The 17,981-nt window shown below is 49.1% G+C and overlaps 1 protein-coding gene across 2 annotated transcripts in view; it reads right to left on the reverse strand.

The window, feature by feature from the left end:
* The window catches only part of PEBP4 (phosphatidylethanolamine binding protein 4), a 217,628-nt gene that overhangs the window by 194,459 nt on the left and 5,188 nt on the right, over window positions 1–17,981 (reverse strand). Inside the window, exons 2-4 of one of the 2 annotated variants that reach the window (XM_077152774.1) lie at window positions 14,681–14,881; window positions 14,466–14,602; window positions 7,834–7,960 (exon numbers count right to left, since the gene is read on the reverse strand). In XM_077152774.1, the coding sequence (XP_077008889.1) occupies window positions 7,834–7,960; window positions 14,466–14,584 (246 nt within the window). In that variant the 5' untranslated portion in view covers window positions 14,585–14,602; window positions 14,681–14,881. The remainder of the gene's footprint in view (window positions 1–7,833; window positions 7,961–14,465; window positions 14,603–14,680; window positions 14,882–17,981) is intronic. The other variant, XM_077152773.1, reaches the window with a different exon arrangement.

The raw sequence follows: 17,981 nt of genomic DNA on the forward strand, positions 1-17,981 counted from the left end.
TAACTTGGGAGTCCCTAATACCTCAGAAGTATTAGGAATTTCCCAGGTTGGGAAGTTTAATAGCTCTGTATTTTTTTCTCCAGTCCCTCAAGGGACTTTGCCAATACTTTTCAATTGTCTACCCAACATACTCTGGAATGTATCAGGGTATTACATTAAACTATATAGGCTTACAAGATCTCCTATTCTAGGCTCCATGTGTTAAGGTTGTTTAAATGAACTGGCCAGACAAGTAAGATCGTGTGTTGTAGAACATTTAGGTTTTGGACAAAGTAAATATCTCTTACTTTGGTCTCACAGAGGACGTGAAGTTCTAAAATACAGACAACATCATCCTTTACTCTGTATTCTGATTTACCTTTGTCCCAAGCAGATCATCTTCATTCTTATCTCTAATTGAAGCCTGCTCTCTCTTCAGCTTCTTTAACAGTTGCTGTATGGAGTAATGATGATTTTCACAGCTGCAGAACGCTAATTCTGAATCTTTGGTGTCACATAGGTACTCAAAGTTCCACGGAAATACCAGGTTATACACATAGAGCACAGCATCTCAGAATTTAGAAATAAAACTTAAAGCTCAGGAATAAATGCAACTTACAATCTAGGCCCTGATTTTCTTATGACTATTTTCTAAAAGAAACCAAACAGTATTTGTCCTTTTGCTTCTGGCTTATTTTGCTCAATAGAGTGTCCTCAAGTTTCATTCACTAGGCACATGCCTCATGACTTTGTTCCTTTCTGTAGTCGCACAATATTCCTTTGTCTAGATACACCACATTTCGTCCTTCTGCTTCTCAGTCAGTGTACCCTTTGGCCACCTCACTCCATTGGGTACCATGAATAATGCCACCATAAACATCAGTGTGAAAATGTCTATTCGGGCCCCTGTTTTCAGTTCTTCTGAATATACATCTTGTAATGTGACTGCTGAATCTTATGGCAACCTTACATTGAGCCTTCTGTGGATCTGCTCCTTACCCTATGGAGGACAGCACCCAAACTCTTTTACACCCTCTTCACTGGCTCCTGCCTTTGGTCTTCAAAACCCACACAAATCCAAAACCCTTCTCCTGCACCTTCTACCCTTCAGGCTTTTCTTATCGTAATGAGAATCACTACCATTTTTGAAGCTCTGGCACTGCACTAGGCACTGAGTGAAGGTTGTATATTGTCTCATTTACTCCCTCCTTAATTCTTCCCTAAACCTTTGCTTGGGACTTCAGCGTCCTCCCCACCAGTGGGCCCCTTGCCCTGTCCTAACTTTACTTCCTGCTCCCCACCCACTGTCCTAAAACTACTCTCTCAGGGCCCAAAGAGTAGGGCCTGGATTGTGCCAAATCCAGTGGCCCTGCTCAAGCATCCCCCAGTTTACCTGCCTGTCCAGCCACCCCTTCCCTTTTTGCTTCTCCAAATGCATCTTCTGGACCCCCTCCTTTCCTTTCTGTCCACAAGGCCCATGGCATGAGCATTCATTCCCCAAGCTCTGTTCTCAGAACCCTTTCATTCTGCAAATTCATGAGACCCCAGGGGTCGCGCTGTCTCCTATATTGCTTTAGCAGGGTGGTCTCCCTCCACCAATCCCCCCACTTCCCTTCTTCCACCTGCTGCAGAGTGTCCTATGCTGGATTCGTGAACTGCAAATCCCATCACAGCTTGAAAATAAAGTCAAACTCCAAAACTGGGCTCAGCTGGCTTCCATGGCCCTTCTCGCTTCAACTGCCTCCTCCCAGCCTGTTTCCTAACCCTGCCGAGCTGGTCCCCCATCTCTCCGCTGCCCTGCGCTCACTCTGTCTGGAGTGCAGTAGCCTATTCATTGTCCACAGCTCAGCCCAGAGCTCAGCTCCTCCTGGAAGCCCCTCCCCACCCCTACTCTGGCCCTCTGATCCCCACGGGGCCTGTCACAGCACTGTCACCTGTAGCACACCTGTCTGTCTCTGGGCCCCATGAGGTGCCTCTTGTCTTTGAATCTATGGCACTAACACGGTGCCTGGCACCCAGTGTGGCCCATGAATATTTGTTATGTGAATTTGTTCACATCCCTAACACCAAACTGTCTGGGTTGGCCGCGGTCCCTGGGCACATGTGGTTACCTTTAACCTCTACCTGCACTTACCCACTCACCCACACTCTTTCTCCCCTAGAAGTACCTGGGTCTTGTTGGTTGCCGTTGTTACCTGAACGACGATTCCCCAACCATCAGGGTCTGCTCTAACCACGGCTACCCTGGGAGAGAGGGAGGCCCCATGTCATGCCTGGGCTCAGCATTTTGTGACCACACTTGTCCCCATTTTTCTGCTCTATGCGTAAAGAGAAGAGGGTGGGGATGTGAGTTTTGAGGTCTCTTTCAGCAAGGAGAGTCTGTGATGCTTTCCACAAATGTGGAGGGTCCCAGATTTCCAGGCCTCGACACAATTTCTCTGGAGGAGAGATAGGGCTGGAGCCTGGCCTGAAACCAAGGGACGGCTGCAGGCGGGGCGGGGCCGGGACCAAACGCCAGCCTTTTGTTCCCTGGCTCTAATGCGGCACGGCACGCATTTCCCACTTAAAAGCAATTGCTTCACTTCAAAAGGATTCCAGCTGGTTAAATTTAAGGTGAAGAATAAGCCCCGGTTAAGAAGCTTCTCAGAGGCCTTTCACGTTTGCATTGGCTTGAGAATGGGATGCATTTTTAAATGTTTGTTTCTGACTGTTTGTCAAAGTGCTGGGGGAGAAAAGCTTCCTCTTACTTCAACAGCTCTCCCAGCTCTTGGCGATGCTGGCACAGGAACCATCGTGCTTTCCGGCACTACTTTGCCTTCCCGTGAGCCCACCTGACTTGCTCCCTTTCTCTTCCTTGCTTTCCCCCCACCCCCAGCTTATACCCACCCCTGGGTGGAGGAGAGGGTGCTGCTGCCCCCGGTGTCCACTCATCTCAGCAGCTGTCTTTCAGATGCCCCAGGACACCCAGCAGCTTAAAGGACAAACAGGTGGGCTTAAATAGTGCCTAATTTGGACTCCAGGAAGTGTCCTTCCACCTGCCATTCATTCGTGCATTCATTTACTCACTCAGTTACCCACTCAGCCACTATGGGGTCTGCAGTGCTGGTAGGGGCTGTGGTTGACTTAAACAACGCAACACATGATCTTGCTTTCCAAAAGAGAGATGAGTGAAGAATGAGCAACGATGGTACAAGACAGAGTGAGGTCAATGCCAGATGTAGAGGGTAGGGTGACATATAAAATATCAGAGAAAGAGGAGCTCATTCAAGGATGGTGGGGGTGCCCAGAGTGTGGTAGCCAGAGGTGGCTTCCTGGAGGAGGAGGGATTTTGGTTGGGGCAGTGTCCCAAAATGCAAGGCTAAAATATGAGGAATTCAAGAATTCAACTCGGAATATTGATATTCTCACAAGCAGTGCGGACAACCAAAGCTATAGGCTGAGCCCCCAATCTTGGGGTTTGTTCATATGAAACTTAACCCCACAAAGGATAGGCCAAGCCTACTTAAAATTAGGCCTAAGAGTCACTCCCAAAAGAACCTCTTTTGTTGCTCAGATGTGGCCTTTCTCTCTCTCTCTCTCCAGCACACAACAAGCAAACTCACTGCCCTCCCCCTGTCTATGTGGGACATGACTCCCAGGGGTGTGGACCTTCCTGGCAACATGGGACAGAAATCCTAGAATGAGCTGAAATTCAACATCAAGGGATTGAGAAAACCCCTAGAATGAGCTGAGACTCAGCATCAAGGGATTGAGAAAACCTTTTTGACCAAAAGGGGGAAGAGCGAAATGAGACAAAATAAAGTGTCAATGGCTGAGAAATTCCAGAGTGGAGAGGTTATCCTGGAGGTTACTCTTACGCATTAAGTAGATATCACCTTGTTATTCAGGATGTAGTGGAGAGGCTAGAGGGAACTGCCTGAAAATGTAGAGCTATGTTCCAGTAGCCATGTTTCTTGAAGATGATTATATAATGATACAGCTTTCACAGTGTGACTGTGTGATTATGAAAACCTTGTGTCTGATGCTCCTTTTATCTACCTTATCAACAGACGAGTAAAACATATGGAATAAAAATAAATAATAGGGGGAACAAATGTTAAAATAAACTTAGATTGAAATGCTAGTGATCAATGAAAGGGAGGGGTAAGGGGTATGGCATGTATGAATTTTTTTCTGTTGTCTTTTTATTTCTTTTTCTGAATTGATGCAAATGTTCTAAGAAATGATCATGATGATGAATATGCAACTATGTGATGACATTGTGAATTACTGATTATATATGTAGAATGGAATGATCAAAAGTTAAGAATGTTTGCATTTGTTTGTTGTTATATATTTAAAAGAAAAAAGAAAAAAAAATATGAGGAAGTGGCCTGAGCAAAGGTGTGGAGGCAGGAAGACTTCCAGTGGGGCATGGAGGTGCTGGACAGGCGGGTTCCATGCCTGTCCCAAAGACCCCTGCCTGTCCCACACCTGCTCCAGTGAGCTGTCTCAGCTCTGTGATCCCTGGTTGTCTTGGTTACGCTCCTTGTGCACACCTCCTTCCAGGGCGTCCAGGCTTGGGGGCTCCGTGGGCATGCCCCTTGACAGTTGCTGCTTGTAATGCATTGCTTTAATCCCCTTGAAAGCAAGGCACTGTCCCTATATAGCTAGTTACCAATTTCTTGCCCTTCTCTGTCGGGCCCCAAGCCCAGAGGAAATGCCTTCACCCTCTCCTCTGTCACTAACCATTCAGCTTCCCCACACCCCCATTTTTGAGGGATCTGTTCTCAGATATGACTTACTTTCCAACTTTCCAGTTACTCTCTACAAACGTCTCTTCCCTTAATCCCTTCGGAAGCTCCAACACCCATCCCCTTTCTCGTTGTCCCTGGTCTGTCTACCCACTGCCTCTACCTACTCTTTGCCTCCTTCCTATCGTCCCCATTACAGCGGTGGAAAGCTTCCTTCAGTGAGCCCTCCCTGGCCCCACTGATGCCCCTCGTTAGAGCCCTTGCCAGCAGTCTAGCGGACAAGTCCGTGGGCTTTGGAATTGGCAGACTGAGGTTTGAACCTGGCTCTGCCACTTATCAGCTACTTGGCCAAATTACTTACCTCTACTGAAAATTCTCTTGTTTTTCCTACCCAACATCTTCTATGCCTTCTCCTTGCTTTGTGGGGAACCACCCACTCCAACTCTCAGTCCATGTGGGGCTGCCCAGGCCTGGCCAACCAAGGTCACTGTTGGGTTAGGGGTCAGGCATGTGACCCACACAGGACAAATCTTGGGACTTTCAGTGGTTGGAAAGAGTCAATCGGTTTATCAACTGGGATTGATAAATTGGTAAAACAAATCTAAGGCTGCCAGAGACCATTTTTGCGATCACAAGGGAAGAGCTATTTGCAAATAAAACCAACAGAGGAGAAATCACAATGAAGAGATAGAAAGATGATTTCTGGTGACATTGTTTGAGCACCTGGATCCAGCCTTGCCTGAAGTTATCCCTGGGGATTTCATTTACGTGAATCAATTAATATTTTGTCCTCTCATCACCACCACCCCAGCCTTGCCCCCCCACCGCCTTTTTTTATTGGCTGAAGCCAAGAGTGGGCTTTTGTCACTTGACAAAAAGATTTCTGACTAAAAGATTCCTGCCCAATGAAATACATAGCTTGCAAACTTGAGGAAAGAATTAAATGAAATGACATAAGAATAATACCCAGCATAAAGCGACATTCAAAATGGTAGCTTTTGATAATTCCAACTGAATCTGCCTTCTCAAAGGCCAGTGAAATTTCCATAGACAATAGTGCTCTACTAATAGAATACTACTTTCTTCTCTTCCTACTACTTTTGACCAAAGCTTTGTTAAATCTCTGTCCTCGGCTTTCTTGGCCACAGCTCTGTGCCGGTCCTGTCTCCATGTTCTAGGACTGCTTTCTCTCCCACCCCCACCCTGGGCGGTCGCAGCCTGGGTTTTTTTTTTTTTAACACCGGGAGATTTCAGGACACGGTGGGGATGGTATCACCTCTGTGCTATGCGGCCAGACCCCAGGATGATCAGTACCAAATAGAATCAATCCAGACGCATCTGAACTTGCTCAAAGCCAGGTGGTATGTTCCAGCTGCCACCGGGTACTCAGAAAAGTCTCCGCTGCCATCTAGTGGACATCTGCTGCAACAGCAGGCGGAATGGAGCCCTCTGCTGAGTATCCCCCCCGGGAGGATCGCCGGCCTGGGAAAGCATCTATCTAACCCACCCTCCTCACTCCACAAACGAAAAAAAACGGAGGGCAAGTGAAGTAGAGGTGAGCCCAAGAGCCCTGTCCTATGGGAGGTATATACGCTCCACCTAAGGGATGGGCCCCGCACCTCCAGCCCCGGGCGGGGCGCCGTAAACAGGGAGAGCAGCCTTCCGTTCCCCTGCTCCCCCAGCCCCGGGGTCTGCTGATGGGCGCTCACGTGTTCGGGTCGGGGGTGCGGGCATAGGAGAAAGAGGAGGAGCCTCAGAAGCAGTTCACTGTTTCCTTGCTTAGATTTTCGGAGGAAAGGATGTTGCCAACATGATAAACTATCAAAACTTCAATATAGTAGCCTCATAATCACAATTTATTTGTTCTCTGACGGTAAAAAAAAAAGTTCAAAAAAGAAATAAAAACCTGTCCCTCTCTATGTAAGTGGTTACAAGTAATTTGTGCCGTGCCCCCATCTGGCCCATCTCATCCGGCCAAGCCTGTGCTGACTGCAGTCAGGCTGGACCAGAGACGGCACTGAAGGATGGGGGGATCCTGGACACGGGTCCCCCCGGGGGGGGGGGGGGCGGCAGCCGGAGGTTGGACCCAGAGAAGAGAAACACATTGTGGCCACTTCTGGCCATGCTGTGCCGCTGCGCCGAGGGGTAGGAGGCTTGGCTTTAGCAAGCAGCCCTGCTCATGACACTTAATTGTGACCTGAGTCCTGGACACATCACAGTCCTTGTGCCCAGGTTGACCCCGGCACCCGCTACTAAAATACAAGTGCAAGCCATAGGTCCCCTCCACCCCACCGCCCTGGGGGCTCAGTCTGCCCCCAGGAGTCAAGGAAGAAGACTAGAGTTGCTCCCTTCAGAACATGACCTGGTGCCGGGCCAGCAGCAGCCCCACTTCACCGCCCTTCCCCAGGCTCTCTAAGCCCATAAGTAATTGTCAAAGCCCGCCCCCCTCTCCCTAACCCCCAATGCAGGGGAAGCTTCCAGAACAAAACGGTACCCATCATTTCTCAGTGTCAGAAACAGTTACCTCCAATTACTAAAATGTTTTGATCTTCTATTTTAGAAAACTTTGGACAAAATAAGAGCACATTTCATATTGTAATGCTCAAGTCAAGAAACACCTCAATTCTGCTCATTTAGCCTAAATGAGAAACAGCATTCTGTTATAAACCAGCTTCTCTCATATTCAAGGAGATCATTCCGGAAGCCCAGCCACTCTGTGCTTTGAGAAAGGGATTCACTTGCATTCTTCTCCTCTCCCCTTTTCTCCAAAGCATATACCAGCTGGTCTCCATGTTGGCACTGCAGAGCCAGGCCCACGGGAGGGGCTGCAGAAGCAGCCGAGGGGTCCCAGAGCCGTGGGGCAGAGGAAGGCCTGGGCAGAGCAGCCCCCTGACCACTGCCAAAGCTCCCAGTCTGCAGCCCTCCCACCCAGCGCTTGACCACTTCTGCAAGAGCGGCCCTAGGGAAGGCACGTGCTTACGACCATAGCCATCTAGTTCCATCAGACCCGTCCAGATGCCTCTGCGGGAGGCTTCGAGTTGCCCAGTCCAGCAAGCTTAGAGGAACGGAAGACCGTGTGCCTCCCTCCCACCCACCCACAGCCTGGTCCCTCCTCACTCACGTCCAAGGCCCCAGGGAACTTGACTATTGGCTCGGGCCAGCAGGTGATCTTCGTTCTGTAGTCATTGCAGTCAGGAACATACATGCAGCCAAGGTTCCCCAGCTCTGGGTAGTAAACTTCCAGACCCCTACAAAGAGAGGGAGGCAGTCATCCCATGAGCCTGGGCCTCAGGAGACTTCAGTCTAGTACTTTTAGGAATTCAAAGCCAAGTGGGATGAAATTCTGGACATTCCACTAATGAGCTGTGTGACATGTGTGACCTAAAAGTCACTTGGCCTCTGCGCCTCAGTTCTTTATCTGTAAAATGGGGACACGAGTAGTACCTGCCTTTCAGGTTGGTGTGAGAAGTTGAGACATGACCAACGTTCAAAACAGAGTTAAGCACCATCAATATTTACTTCCCCCAAAGAATGTAAATGCAGTCAGGTCTTTAAAGAAGGACTGGGTTTAGCAGAATATTAGCTAGACATTCTCATTACATAAAGAAAGGTTTATCAAGGCAGCCTAATCGCCTTTATGGGCAGAGAAAATTGTTGCTGAGACCCTTCCCTCTTCTCGCAACAATCCTGATTTCCCCCCATGCTGGAAATGTCGCCACCTAGTTGAATAATCCACTTCTTCAGGGTAACCCTTGCCTAGCACAAGGCTGTCTTTTCAATTGCAGATTCCTTTTGGGGATAAAATATCCAGTCACTAATACTGTGTTTTGAATCCATTGATCCATTTCCTCCCAAGGAAGAGTGTGATCAGCACGAGACTCTGAGAATCCGGTTTACTGGGAGGGAAAAAAAATATGATGTAGAACAAGAAGACCGAGGCTGCATCACCTTAGAAACTTGGCTGATTCCACAGTTTCACAAGGATTGGCCTCAAAGGTCTCACCTATTTTACAAACAGGTATGTAAGCCAGGTTTTTAAACAGAAAAAAGTCTTTGTATCCATTGTGTCCTTTTTCACTTGCCCTTTCTCCCTGCCCGCTATCATGATTTAACATAAAGACCCAAGATCTTTGTAAGGTTAGTTTGGTTACAACAATTCTCCTGGATTCACTGAGGAAGAATAGGTGTTGGGGTACAGGGGTACCAGGTCCCCAACTTTCCTAAAAGCCTGGCACGGCCAAGCTGTCCCACAGCCTTCCAGTGGCAACCCCAGGCTGTGCTGCTGGGAGTATCATTTGCAAGGACCCAGTGAGAACATAACTTGGGGAACAGCTCTAGAAGGGAAGCCCCCTATACTTTGGGTCTGGGCATAGGGCAGAGTGGCTTCCTGGTGGGGAGCACCACATGTCCCCTCCCAGTGCCCTGTGAGCTCTCCCCTTGGGCAGAGGCAGCCTGAGCCCACAGCACCCCACAGATGCAGGCCACTTCCAGGCTGTAGCCCCCCAACACCTGCACTCAGGCATCCAGTCACCGGAAGTGGAAGCAGGCAAGTTCCCGAAGCCAACTGGCTCAATGGCCAGCTTTCTGAGGGTACATATTTCTCCTAATACTTTGAAAGTTTACAGCAATTTCTTTTGTTTGGCATGGCTTTGACAGCTTCTGAAGGAGCTTTAGAGAACAGGCTTTCATAGGAACATTTTAAGGATATTTAGTGTGTTTCTGCCACTGCTCCCTACCATTGCAGCTCGCAAGATGTAGGGCAGAGAGAGGAGACCCCCCACCCTACCCCCAACACACACACAGGCAGAGAGAGGCATGGTCAGGTCATAGCAAGGCCTGGGATGCCCAACTCAGAACTGGGGAAAACAGGGGCAGGGAGGAGGTCATCTGAGGGCCAGAAGGTCCTTCTCCAGGTAAAGGGTCTCTTTTCATCCCAGTAGCGTTGCTGAAAATGTTAAAACAGTTAAGTAAAATCAGCAAACTGGTATTTGGTGAGTGGGTCCTGAGCCACAGGAAGCGCTGCTGATGGCATATATGCCGAGAGACCAGGGATTAGGTACATATCCCCCCACCCACCACATCCATGGGGCCCTGCCACCCCCACTTTTGAAGATGGCATATTGTGCCACATAGGAGGAAATGCCAAGTGGCATGTGGGCTCTGACCTGTTTATCAAAGGCTTGGATATGGGCACAGAAGGCAGGTTTATGAGATTTGTGAATGGCACAAAGCTGATAGCTAACAATTAAGATAATCAAATTGACCTATTGGACAAACCTGAGATGAACTGAATAAAAAAGTAATTGTAGTAAGAATACACTTTAAAATGTGCACTCAAGACCCAGAACCTTGAAGGTGCCATTTTCCTCTAGTTCTTGCAGCTCACGGCTTACCTCACATGGGATTATGCTCTAATTTTCCTCCTGAGATTTGGGAGATCTCCTGAACTCCTTGAACAAGACTTGGAGGCACCCTAAATTACAGAGCGAAAAGAGCTGGGAGCAACCATTAACTAACATTGCAAAAAGAAGCAGGGCAAAAGGAGGGACGGCAGTTGTTGGGGCATTCAATAAATCAGGGGCATAACATACATGTTGTTTAATAAGACATATCCTGAAGCAACTATTATCATTAATCTCAACTCCCAGATGAGAAAACTGGGGCCTGGAGAAAGTTAAGTTGCCAGCATAGGGTCTGATGATTGGTAAACTGATAATAGGGAAAGAGGAGTGTGCATGTGGTAGGAAGTCTCTGAGATGACCTCCACTGATCCTGGTCTCCTGGTATCCATGACCTTGTCTAATCACCTCCTGTGATGGTTAAGTTCACATGTCAACTTGGCTGGTTATGGTGTCTAGTTATTTGGTCAAGCAAGCACTGGCCTGACTCTTACTGTGAGGATGTTTTGTAGATGGATTGATGTCATTAGTCAGTTGATTGCATCTGTAGCTGATTGCATTTACAATCAACAAATGAGATTGCCTTCAACAGTTGGGGCGAACAGCTGGGGGTCTTAAAGCAAGAACTGAAGAATTTCAGAAGTCAGAAAGAAGAATTTCTGCCTTTTCTTTAGCCGTCCAGCTTTTCCTGTGGAATACAACTTCACCTTCATCACAACTTCTAGCTTGTGGCCTGCCCTACAGAATTCGGATGCGTCAGATTTCAGAATCAACTTTTTCAAAATTTCCAGCTTGCAGCCTGCCTTATGGAGTTTGGACTTGCCCGTAGCCATGGTTGTGTAAGCCAATTCCTATAGTAAGGCTCTTAATCCTATCTGTTCTTTACTCTGGAGAACCTTGACTAATACTTCTAATTTGAATGTGGGTAGGATTTAGAGACCCTCTTCTAACAAATAAAATATGGCAGAAGTGATGGGATATCAGTTCCAAGATTAGGCGATAAAAGGGCTGTGGCTTTGCTTGGACTCCCTCTTGCATTTAGCTTAGAACCTGGCCCCAGGGGAAGGGTTTTGCCATGTTTTGAGCAGCCCCATGGAGAGGCCACCTGGCAAGGGGCGGAGACCTGCCAACAACCACCAGAGTGAGCATGGAAGCAGAGCACACCCACCCCCAATCAGCTGATCATTCAGATGAACATGCAGCCTTGGCCAACAGCTGGACCGCAACCTCATAAGGGACCTTGAGCCTGAAGTGCCCAGCTAAGCCATGCCCAGAGAAGCTGTGAGACAATAAACGCAATTGCTAAGTTTGGGAGTCATTTGTTATACCACATTAGATCACCAATACTGCAGGCTTGTCTAACACTTTCCCCTGTGCCACGTAGCTTCCAGTGAATCACTCAATTCTCTAGGCTTCAGTTTCCTTGCCTGAGGAGTAGAGAGCTTGAACTAGAGAGTCGCTAAAGTCTCTTTAGCATTGTAAGAATTGGATCAGGGAAACAAGGCTCCGTAGCGGTTCCAATGGAAAGAGCTCAGAATTCCAGCTGCCCCAAAGCCAGGATGACAAACAGGACCATGGAGTTAGAGGCAGTCTTCAAAAATGCAAGAGGGGGCTCCAGCGGACACCCTACTCTCTATCGCATGGTGCTCAGTGAGAACGTGTGAGGTGCCATATTGAGAAAAGCAATGGCTTCATCTCCAACAGCCTTTCCTGAAGGTGGAGCCCCAAGTCAAGGCCCCCAAGAAAGAACTGAAGGATAGGAGATGGTTGCCCAGGTTAGGAGGAGCCAAGAGTGAAGGTGGGGGACATGACAACTGTCTCCAAACATCTGAAGGACAGTCAAGAAGAAAAACCAGGGAATTGTAGCTGCTTGGTGGGTATAGAGTGTTTGTACAAAAAAGAGGAAAGGAAGAAGAAAGAGAAGGGGAGGGAGGAAGAGAAAAAGAAGGGAGAGGAAGAGAAGAAACCTGACTTTTTATGCAGTTCCTGGGACAAGAGTGGAAAGAGTGGATTGACATTAAAGAAAAGCAGCCACTGCCCTGAGATAAGGAAGCACTCGCTGAATGGTAGAGATTTACATCATGGAAGGAAGGGCTGTGCGAGGCAGTTCCCACTCACAAAAAGAGTTCATGGAGGGGTTCCAGGCTCACTTGTGCAGGCAGCGGGAAGGAGGTTGAATGGATTCACCAACTGGGGAGTGGGTTGGATAACCGTAGTTCTTTCATTTCTGAGATTGAGTCTGGGGTTTTGACACCCAGTATTTTTGTCAGTCTAGGGCCTGGTTTATCCTGGGAGTTGGGAAGGTATTATTCTGGAAGCTCTTCTCTCTTAATGTTTTCCCACTGCTTGTCCCTGTACACAACATTCCTCCTTTACAGATTAATACCTTTAGATATCGAGTCTTAACTTCAAGAATTGCCTATTGAAATCCAAATACCCATGAGAAGAATGACTTCTTTGGGGTCTTTTGGAGAGGACAGAAGCCTGAAGATGAGCAGAGTTCTTAAGAGGCCCCAGCGTGGGAGGCACCGATTTATCTTCAGGGGTGCAAAATGTCCATGCATCATGTGCTCTCATTTCAACGATACTCTTTTCAAACCAAAATCTTCAGCAGTATTAAAGACAAAGCTTCCCTTATGCAATGATGGTCTTCAATCAAAGGGCATTTTCATAGCATACAACCTTAGTCGCTTAAGTCCATGTTTTTCAACCTGGGTATCTGCTGGCATATTCTAGGGAGTCTTGAGAACAGTTTCCTTTTACTTGAGTTTGGGAAACTCCCACACCTGGGCAAGCATTCAGCAGCAGGGAGGGACCAACAGTGGAAGGTGAGGTGGGGAAAGAGCGTGAGCTGCAGAGTCAGAGACAAGGGGATTTGAATCCCAGCTTTGGTGTTCCTAACCAGTCACCATGGGCAGGTGATTTAATCTCTGGCAAATGGGGATAATAATATACCTACTTCATGGGTTCCTTAGAACCATTAGGTAAGTCAAGAAGTCTAGAGCACCTGTCAGAGTGCCTAACACGTGGCAGCTGCCCCAGAGCTTCCCAGGTGTGCCAGGTTCATGAGTTAACAGGGCACATACACATTGATCTCAGAGGGCAAAACAGGGTGTCCGGAGCCCTGGGTCAGTTGCCTTCGGTGACCATAGAGATATCATTTTCTATGCGTACCAGTATGGGAAACACTGGGAAGCTCTGAGACACTCCATTTTGGGGCCATTATCGTGACCCTGCCTGGCCCCAACTTTCTTCCACAGATCAGTAGAGAACTTGACCTTATGGCTATGAGAGTTGAAAGCCTACGAGCCCTGGGAAGGGTTCCGCTTAGCTGAGCATTTAGAGCCTTGAACCGATCTCCTTCCCATACAAAAACTTCAGCCAGAACTGTTTAGCACATTTGTAAAACATGTACTGAATACTTGTTCCCCACCCCCCCCTTTTTTTTTAGGATTCAGCTATACACTTTTTAAAGGGAAAACATTTATTTACTGTTTTAAAAGTAAGTTCTTCCTCCCTCTCTCCCATTTATATACATATACCATTGGTATCAGTGAGATGGCATCCTCCGTAGCCATCACATGGCAGAAGGGAGTTGGCTGCCAAGAGGCCAGGAGGGAGGGGACTTAAGGACCCATGTCCACGTGTCCAGGAAATTGAAATTTGCTTCTTAGCCAACAGAGTTAGTGAGGAAAAAGCTGAACTCCTGGCTTTCTGACTCAGATTGGGAGAAACACCCTTGAAAGGGAAGAGGCTTACCCTCGAAGCCAGCCTTTTAATGGGACCCCCCTCCAAAGGCCACATAGTCTGTAAAAGGCCCCCCTTTCCAAACATCCCTGGGGCCAGTTACTGGAAAACCAACAGCCACCTCCCACACGGGGAGAGTCCAATCACACACCCTCTTGCAAATCCATGTCTAAAAATGTCACTGTGTTGGGGGGAGTGGAGCATTCTGGGCTCTCTCTCTCAGTCCCAGCAGGGATGGTGAGGCCACGCCCATTCCTATTTGGAGGGCCTGAGAGAGCCGACCACATTCACAACCCTCCTGGGCCTGGGAGAACTGGCACTGGGAAGGCAGGAACCCGATTCCAAACCCTTTCCTCAGGGCAGTCCTCAGGCGAGGTGGTCCCAGACCTAACCTATGTCATGTCTCAGGAAAGCCAACCAATGAGTCCTAGAAACAACCCTCCCTGAGATCTCAGCTCTGGTTCCTACCCACCCATTATCTAATACCTTTAGATATTGAGTCCTCACTTCAAGAGTTCCCCATTGGAATCCAAATACCCATGAGAAGAGTGACTTCTCCAGGGTCTTTTGCCCATCCGACCTCCTGTCCCAGACTGCGCTTCCTTACTTGCATAAGAGAGCATCATCGTTGGTCAGTTTATCATGGATACACATGTCATTTTCTTCCTCCTCTCCAGTGACCACTCTTAGCAAACCCAACAGCAGGACCGCTGTGGCCAGCTGCATGGTCGAATTCACGGGCACCTGGAACAGAAGGAGCTTTTAGAGCTGCAGGACCCCTCTGAAGGGCATTCCTTCCCACCCTCCTGGTGGGATAGAGACCTCTGGTAAGCACAGGGAGGAAGGCAGGCAGCTGTCTGGAGCTCCAGTCACGAATCCACCAGCCGGACGGACACAAGTACCTTGGGAGGCCTTGGGCCTACTCCAAGCCGGACTCAATTTGTGGTCCTGGCTGAGGCCCCTCCCCTGCCAGGGCAGGGCTTTGCTGTCACTCTCGTCCTGGCTGCCAGTGCAGCGAGCAGGCTGCAAAGCAGAAATGCTTATATAAGCCTCTTAGTGCAGCTCCTTGCCCTGCCCCCACCACTTGCCCGGGGCCTGGCGAGTTGGCCAAAGTCCAGCCTGCTCCCTTGGCTTTAAGCAAACTCTGGGAAGCTGGTGACCCCAGGCTTGACTCACTCGGGTGGGTGCTGTGGGACACTCACTGAGCCCTGTCTCACCTCTCTTCCTAAAAGTAGGGGTTTGCTGGGCTGTGTCCCTCATACCAGCTCTCCCTCTCCAACTCTTAGCTCCTCCTCCACCAGTCTCGACAGCCTCTGGGCAGCCCCACACTGCTGTCTGGTGGGTGATTGTGGCTGGGCGCTGTGACCCTATGGAAGAGAGGCTGTTGCACAGAGGCCTGTTCTGTAGAGCCAGCTGAGGACAGAAGGGTGCTGCTGACTGTACCTTGTGGCCGTGCTGAACTCAGCACTCTTCCAAAAATACTAGTCTCTGGAGAAGAAGGCCAAGCAAAGCTGCTCTGGAAGGGGGAGGCGTGCACCAGCACTGCGCTGGTGGGGGAGGGGGCCTCTGGGCTGAGACTGAGGCCCTCTCCAGCAGGAAGGAGTGTGTGGGCTTCTGATTAGCACTGGAGTGGGCGGGGAGAAGATCAAAGGCGATGGAGGGGGGAAGAGAGGGAGCTTCTCCAGCAGTCCTGGGTTCTGAGCTCTGCTGGGCCCCTGGGGGGAAGTTTGGCCTCCCTAGGTTGCACCATCTCCCCCCTCCAGAAACAAGCAAATTGACCCCGTCACCCCTGTGCCTTGCTATGGAAGATGAGATTATAACTCTAAAATATATGCAGCTAGCTCTTTAGAGAAACTATTTTCAGCATAGCCTGCTTCCCCGTTGAATTCCTGCTTCCAGGATCCCAGCTTATAGCAAAAAGCCCTTCTTTTTCAATCATTATGCTCCCGTAAGTACGGATAGAGCCCACCTTCCTACGTCCTCTGAGAACTTATTCCCAAGCTCTCTCCTACTGGAACATGTTCAACAGTAGCCTCCTGGCAAGACCATTGTGAGAAGGATGTGAATTATGTAAAGCATCTTATAAGGAACCGGACACAGTAAATGCTCAGTAAACTGCGGACAGTGTAGGTGTTTTTCCACAGAGGAGCGATTCATTCATTCATGCGTTTGCAACAAGCATCGAGCGCCTCCCATGCGCCCTAACACCATGCCCTAGGGTTTAGGGTGGACTTGGTCCCTGTCCTCTTGGAGCTCAGAGGAGAGACAATGCTGCCTGGATTGTCACCCATGGCCCAGAGACTCTTTGTCTGCTAAGTGGCAGCCACTCGAGATGACAATAGCTTTTGGTACAGAATGAATGGCTGCCTGGAGGTGGGAAGGGTTCCTGGTGGGCTGGAACCCCCACCCCCACTCTCAGGTGCTAATTCTGTACTTAGTATGTGCCGGGCATGTTTAGCGCTGAATCTTCCTAACACCCTTCTGATGGGGATGGTACCATCACCCCATTTTGCAGAGGAGGGGACTGAGGCACAGAGAGGTTCGGCAACGAGGCCTTGCTCGGCCAGGTGGTAGGTGGCAGAACTGGAATTGGAATCCCGGCAGTCTGGCTCCAGAGGCCAGTCCCTTAACCCCTCTGCTCTGCTACCACCACCACCACCCCTTTTTTTTTTAATATTTGAAGTTATGGGTTTACAGAAAAATCATGCATAAAATACAGTTTCCATACCACCCTATTATTAACACCTGGCATTGGTGTGGGACATTTATTGCAATTCACAAAAGAATAACATTTTTATAATTGCGTTATCAACTCGAGTCCATCGTTGACAAGGGTTCACTGTTTGTGGTGTGCAGGCCTGAGGCCTTCTTAGAAAATGTTTATTTTAGCTACATACACATGATCTAAAAGTTCCCCTTATAACCACACTCGCATGCTGTGCCACCGTCTCTACCTTCTGTCACCAAAACTTTTCGAGCACCCCAAACAGAAACTCTGCACAACTTAAGGATGGGGTTCCCATACCCTACCCCCACCAGGCCCCGGTAACCTACATTCTAGACTCCGACTCTCCCTGATGGCCGCTCCTGCTGCTCTGCTGTCCCTCCGCCTTCTCCCTTTTCCCTCGCCTGCCACCCCAGCCCCCGCCAGGAACAGGCCCTTCTGCCTCTCCACCCTCCCCTCTCACAAGCTCACTCCGGCCAGTCCCCTGCCCAGGGAGCCAGGCTCCTCCCTGCCGCCCCCTCTTGCTGAACCCTTTGGGTGGTAGCCGAAATGTCATTTCCTCAGAGAAACTCACCTCGGGCTCTGTTAGTTCCCCATTATACACACTCAGAGCACCTCACTCTTTTCTTTGCTGTTCTTGTATGTTTGCAATGAATTATTTGTACTTATTTGTTTAATGGCTGTATTCCCACCCCATGCTGGACCAGAAGCTTCTCAGAGGCAGGCCCTGACTCTCCAGCGTCCCAGGTGCCATGCCTGGTGTGCATAGATGCTCACTAAATTCTCATTGGAAAGCACGACAAACTTGCCATGTCTATTTATGATAGGCCATATTTTCACTTAACAGAGAAAAATCACTCTCTATAAACATACATGGGAAACTTACCACTCAAGTTGGCCCTGAGCCCTGGATCCTTTTTGCCTATTTATCTAACCTTCCCTGGCTTGTTTATGCACAGAGAGATCTGACGGAAAGCAGTGGTTCTCAGTATTTTCAAACTAATCTTGCTATTGGGGATTCACAGGACTTTGCTTCATACTTGGAAGCCAAGATCTGGGCACCAGGTTCATGATCTGGGAGGCACAATCCCCCTTTCCCATCTGCGTTTCTCAACTGTCTCAGTCCTGCAGGCCTCCATTCTGAGATCCCTTGGGGCCCGCCCTGGCGCTCCCTCTCTTTCTCCAGTCACCTGGGCTGGGACTGCCTGCTTCCCCTAAACCCCACAGCCTCCTGGGCCAGTGCCCTTGGACCTCTTGACACCTCTTTCATCCCCCAGGCCCCTGTGCTAGATGTCCTCTGTCACCGCCAGCTGTCACCTCCTTCTCTGACCCCGGCACAGACACTTACTCCTACCCTCCCTCCTAAGCCTTTCCGCTCATGTCCCTGGAATCTCTTAT

The sequence above is a fragment of the Tamandua tetradactyla genome, chromosome 3 (genome assembly GCF_023851605.1).
Source record: "Tamandua tetradactyla isolate mTamTet1 chromosome 3, mTamTet1.pri, whole genome shotgun sequence".
Classification (NCBI taxonomy): Eukaryota; Metazoa; Chordata; class Mammalia; order Pilosa; family Myrmecophagidae; genus Tamandua; species Tamandua tetradactyla.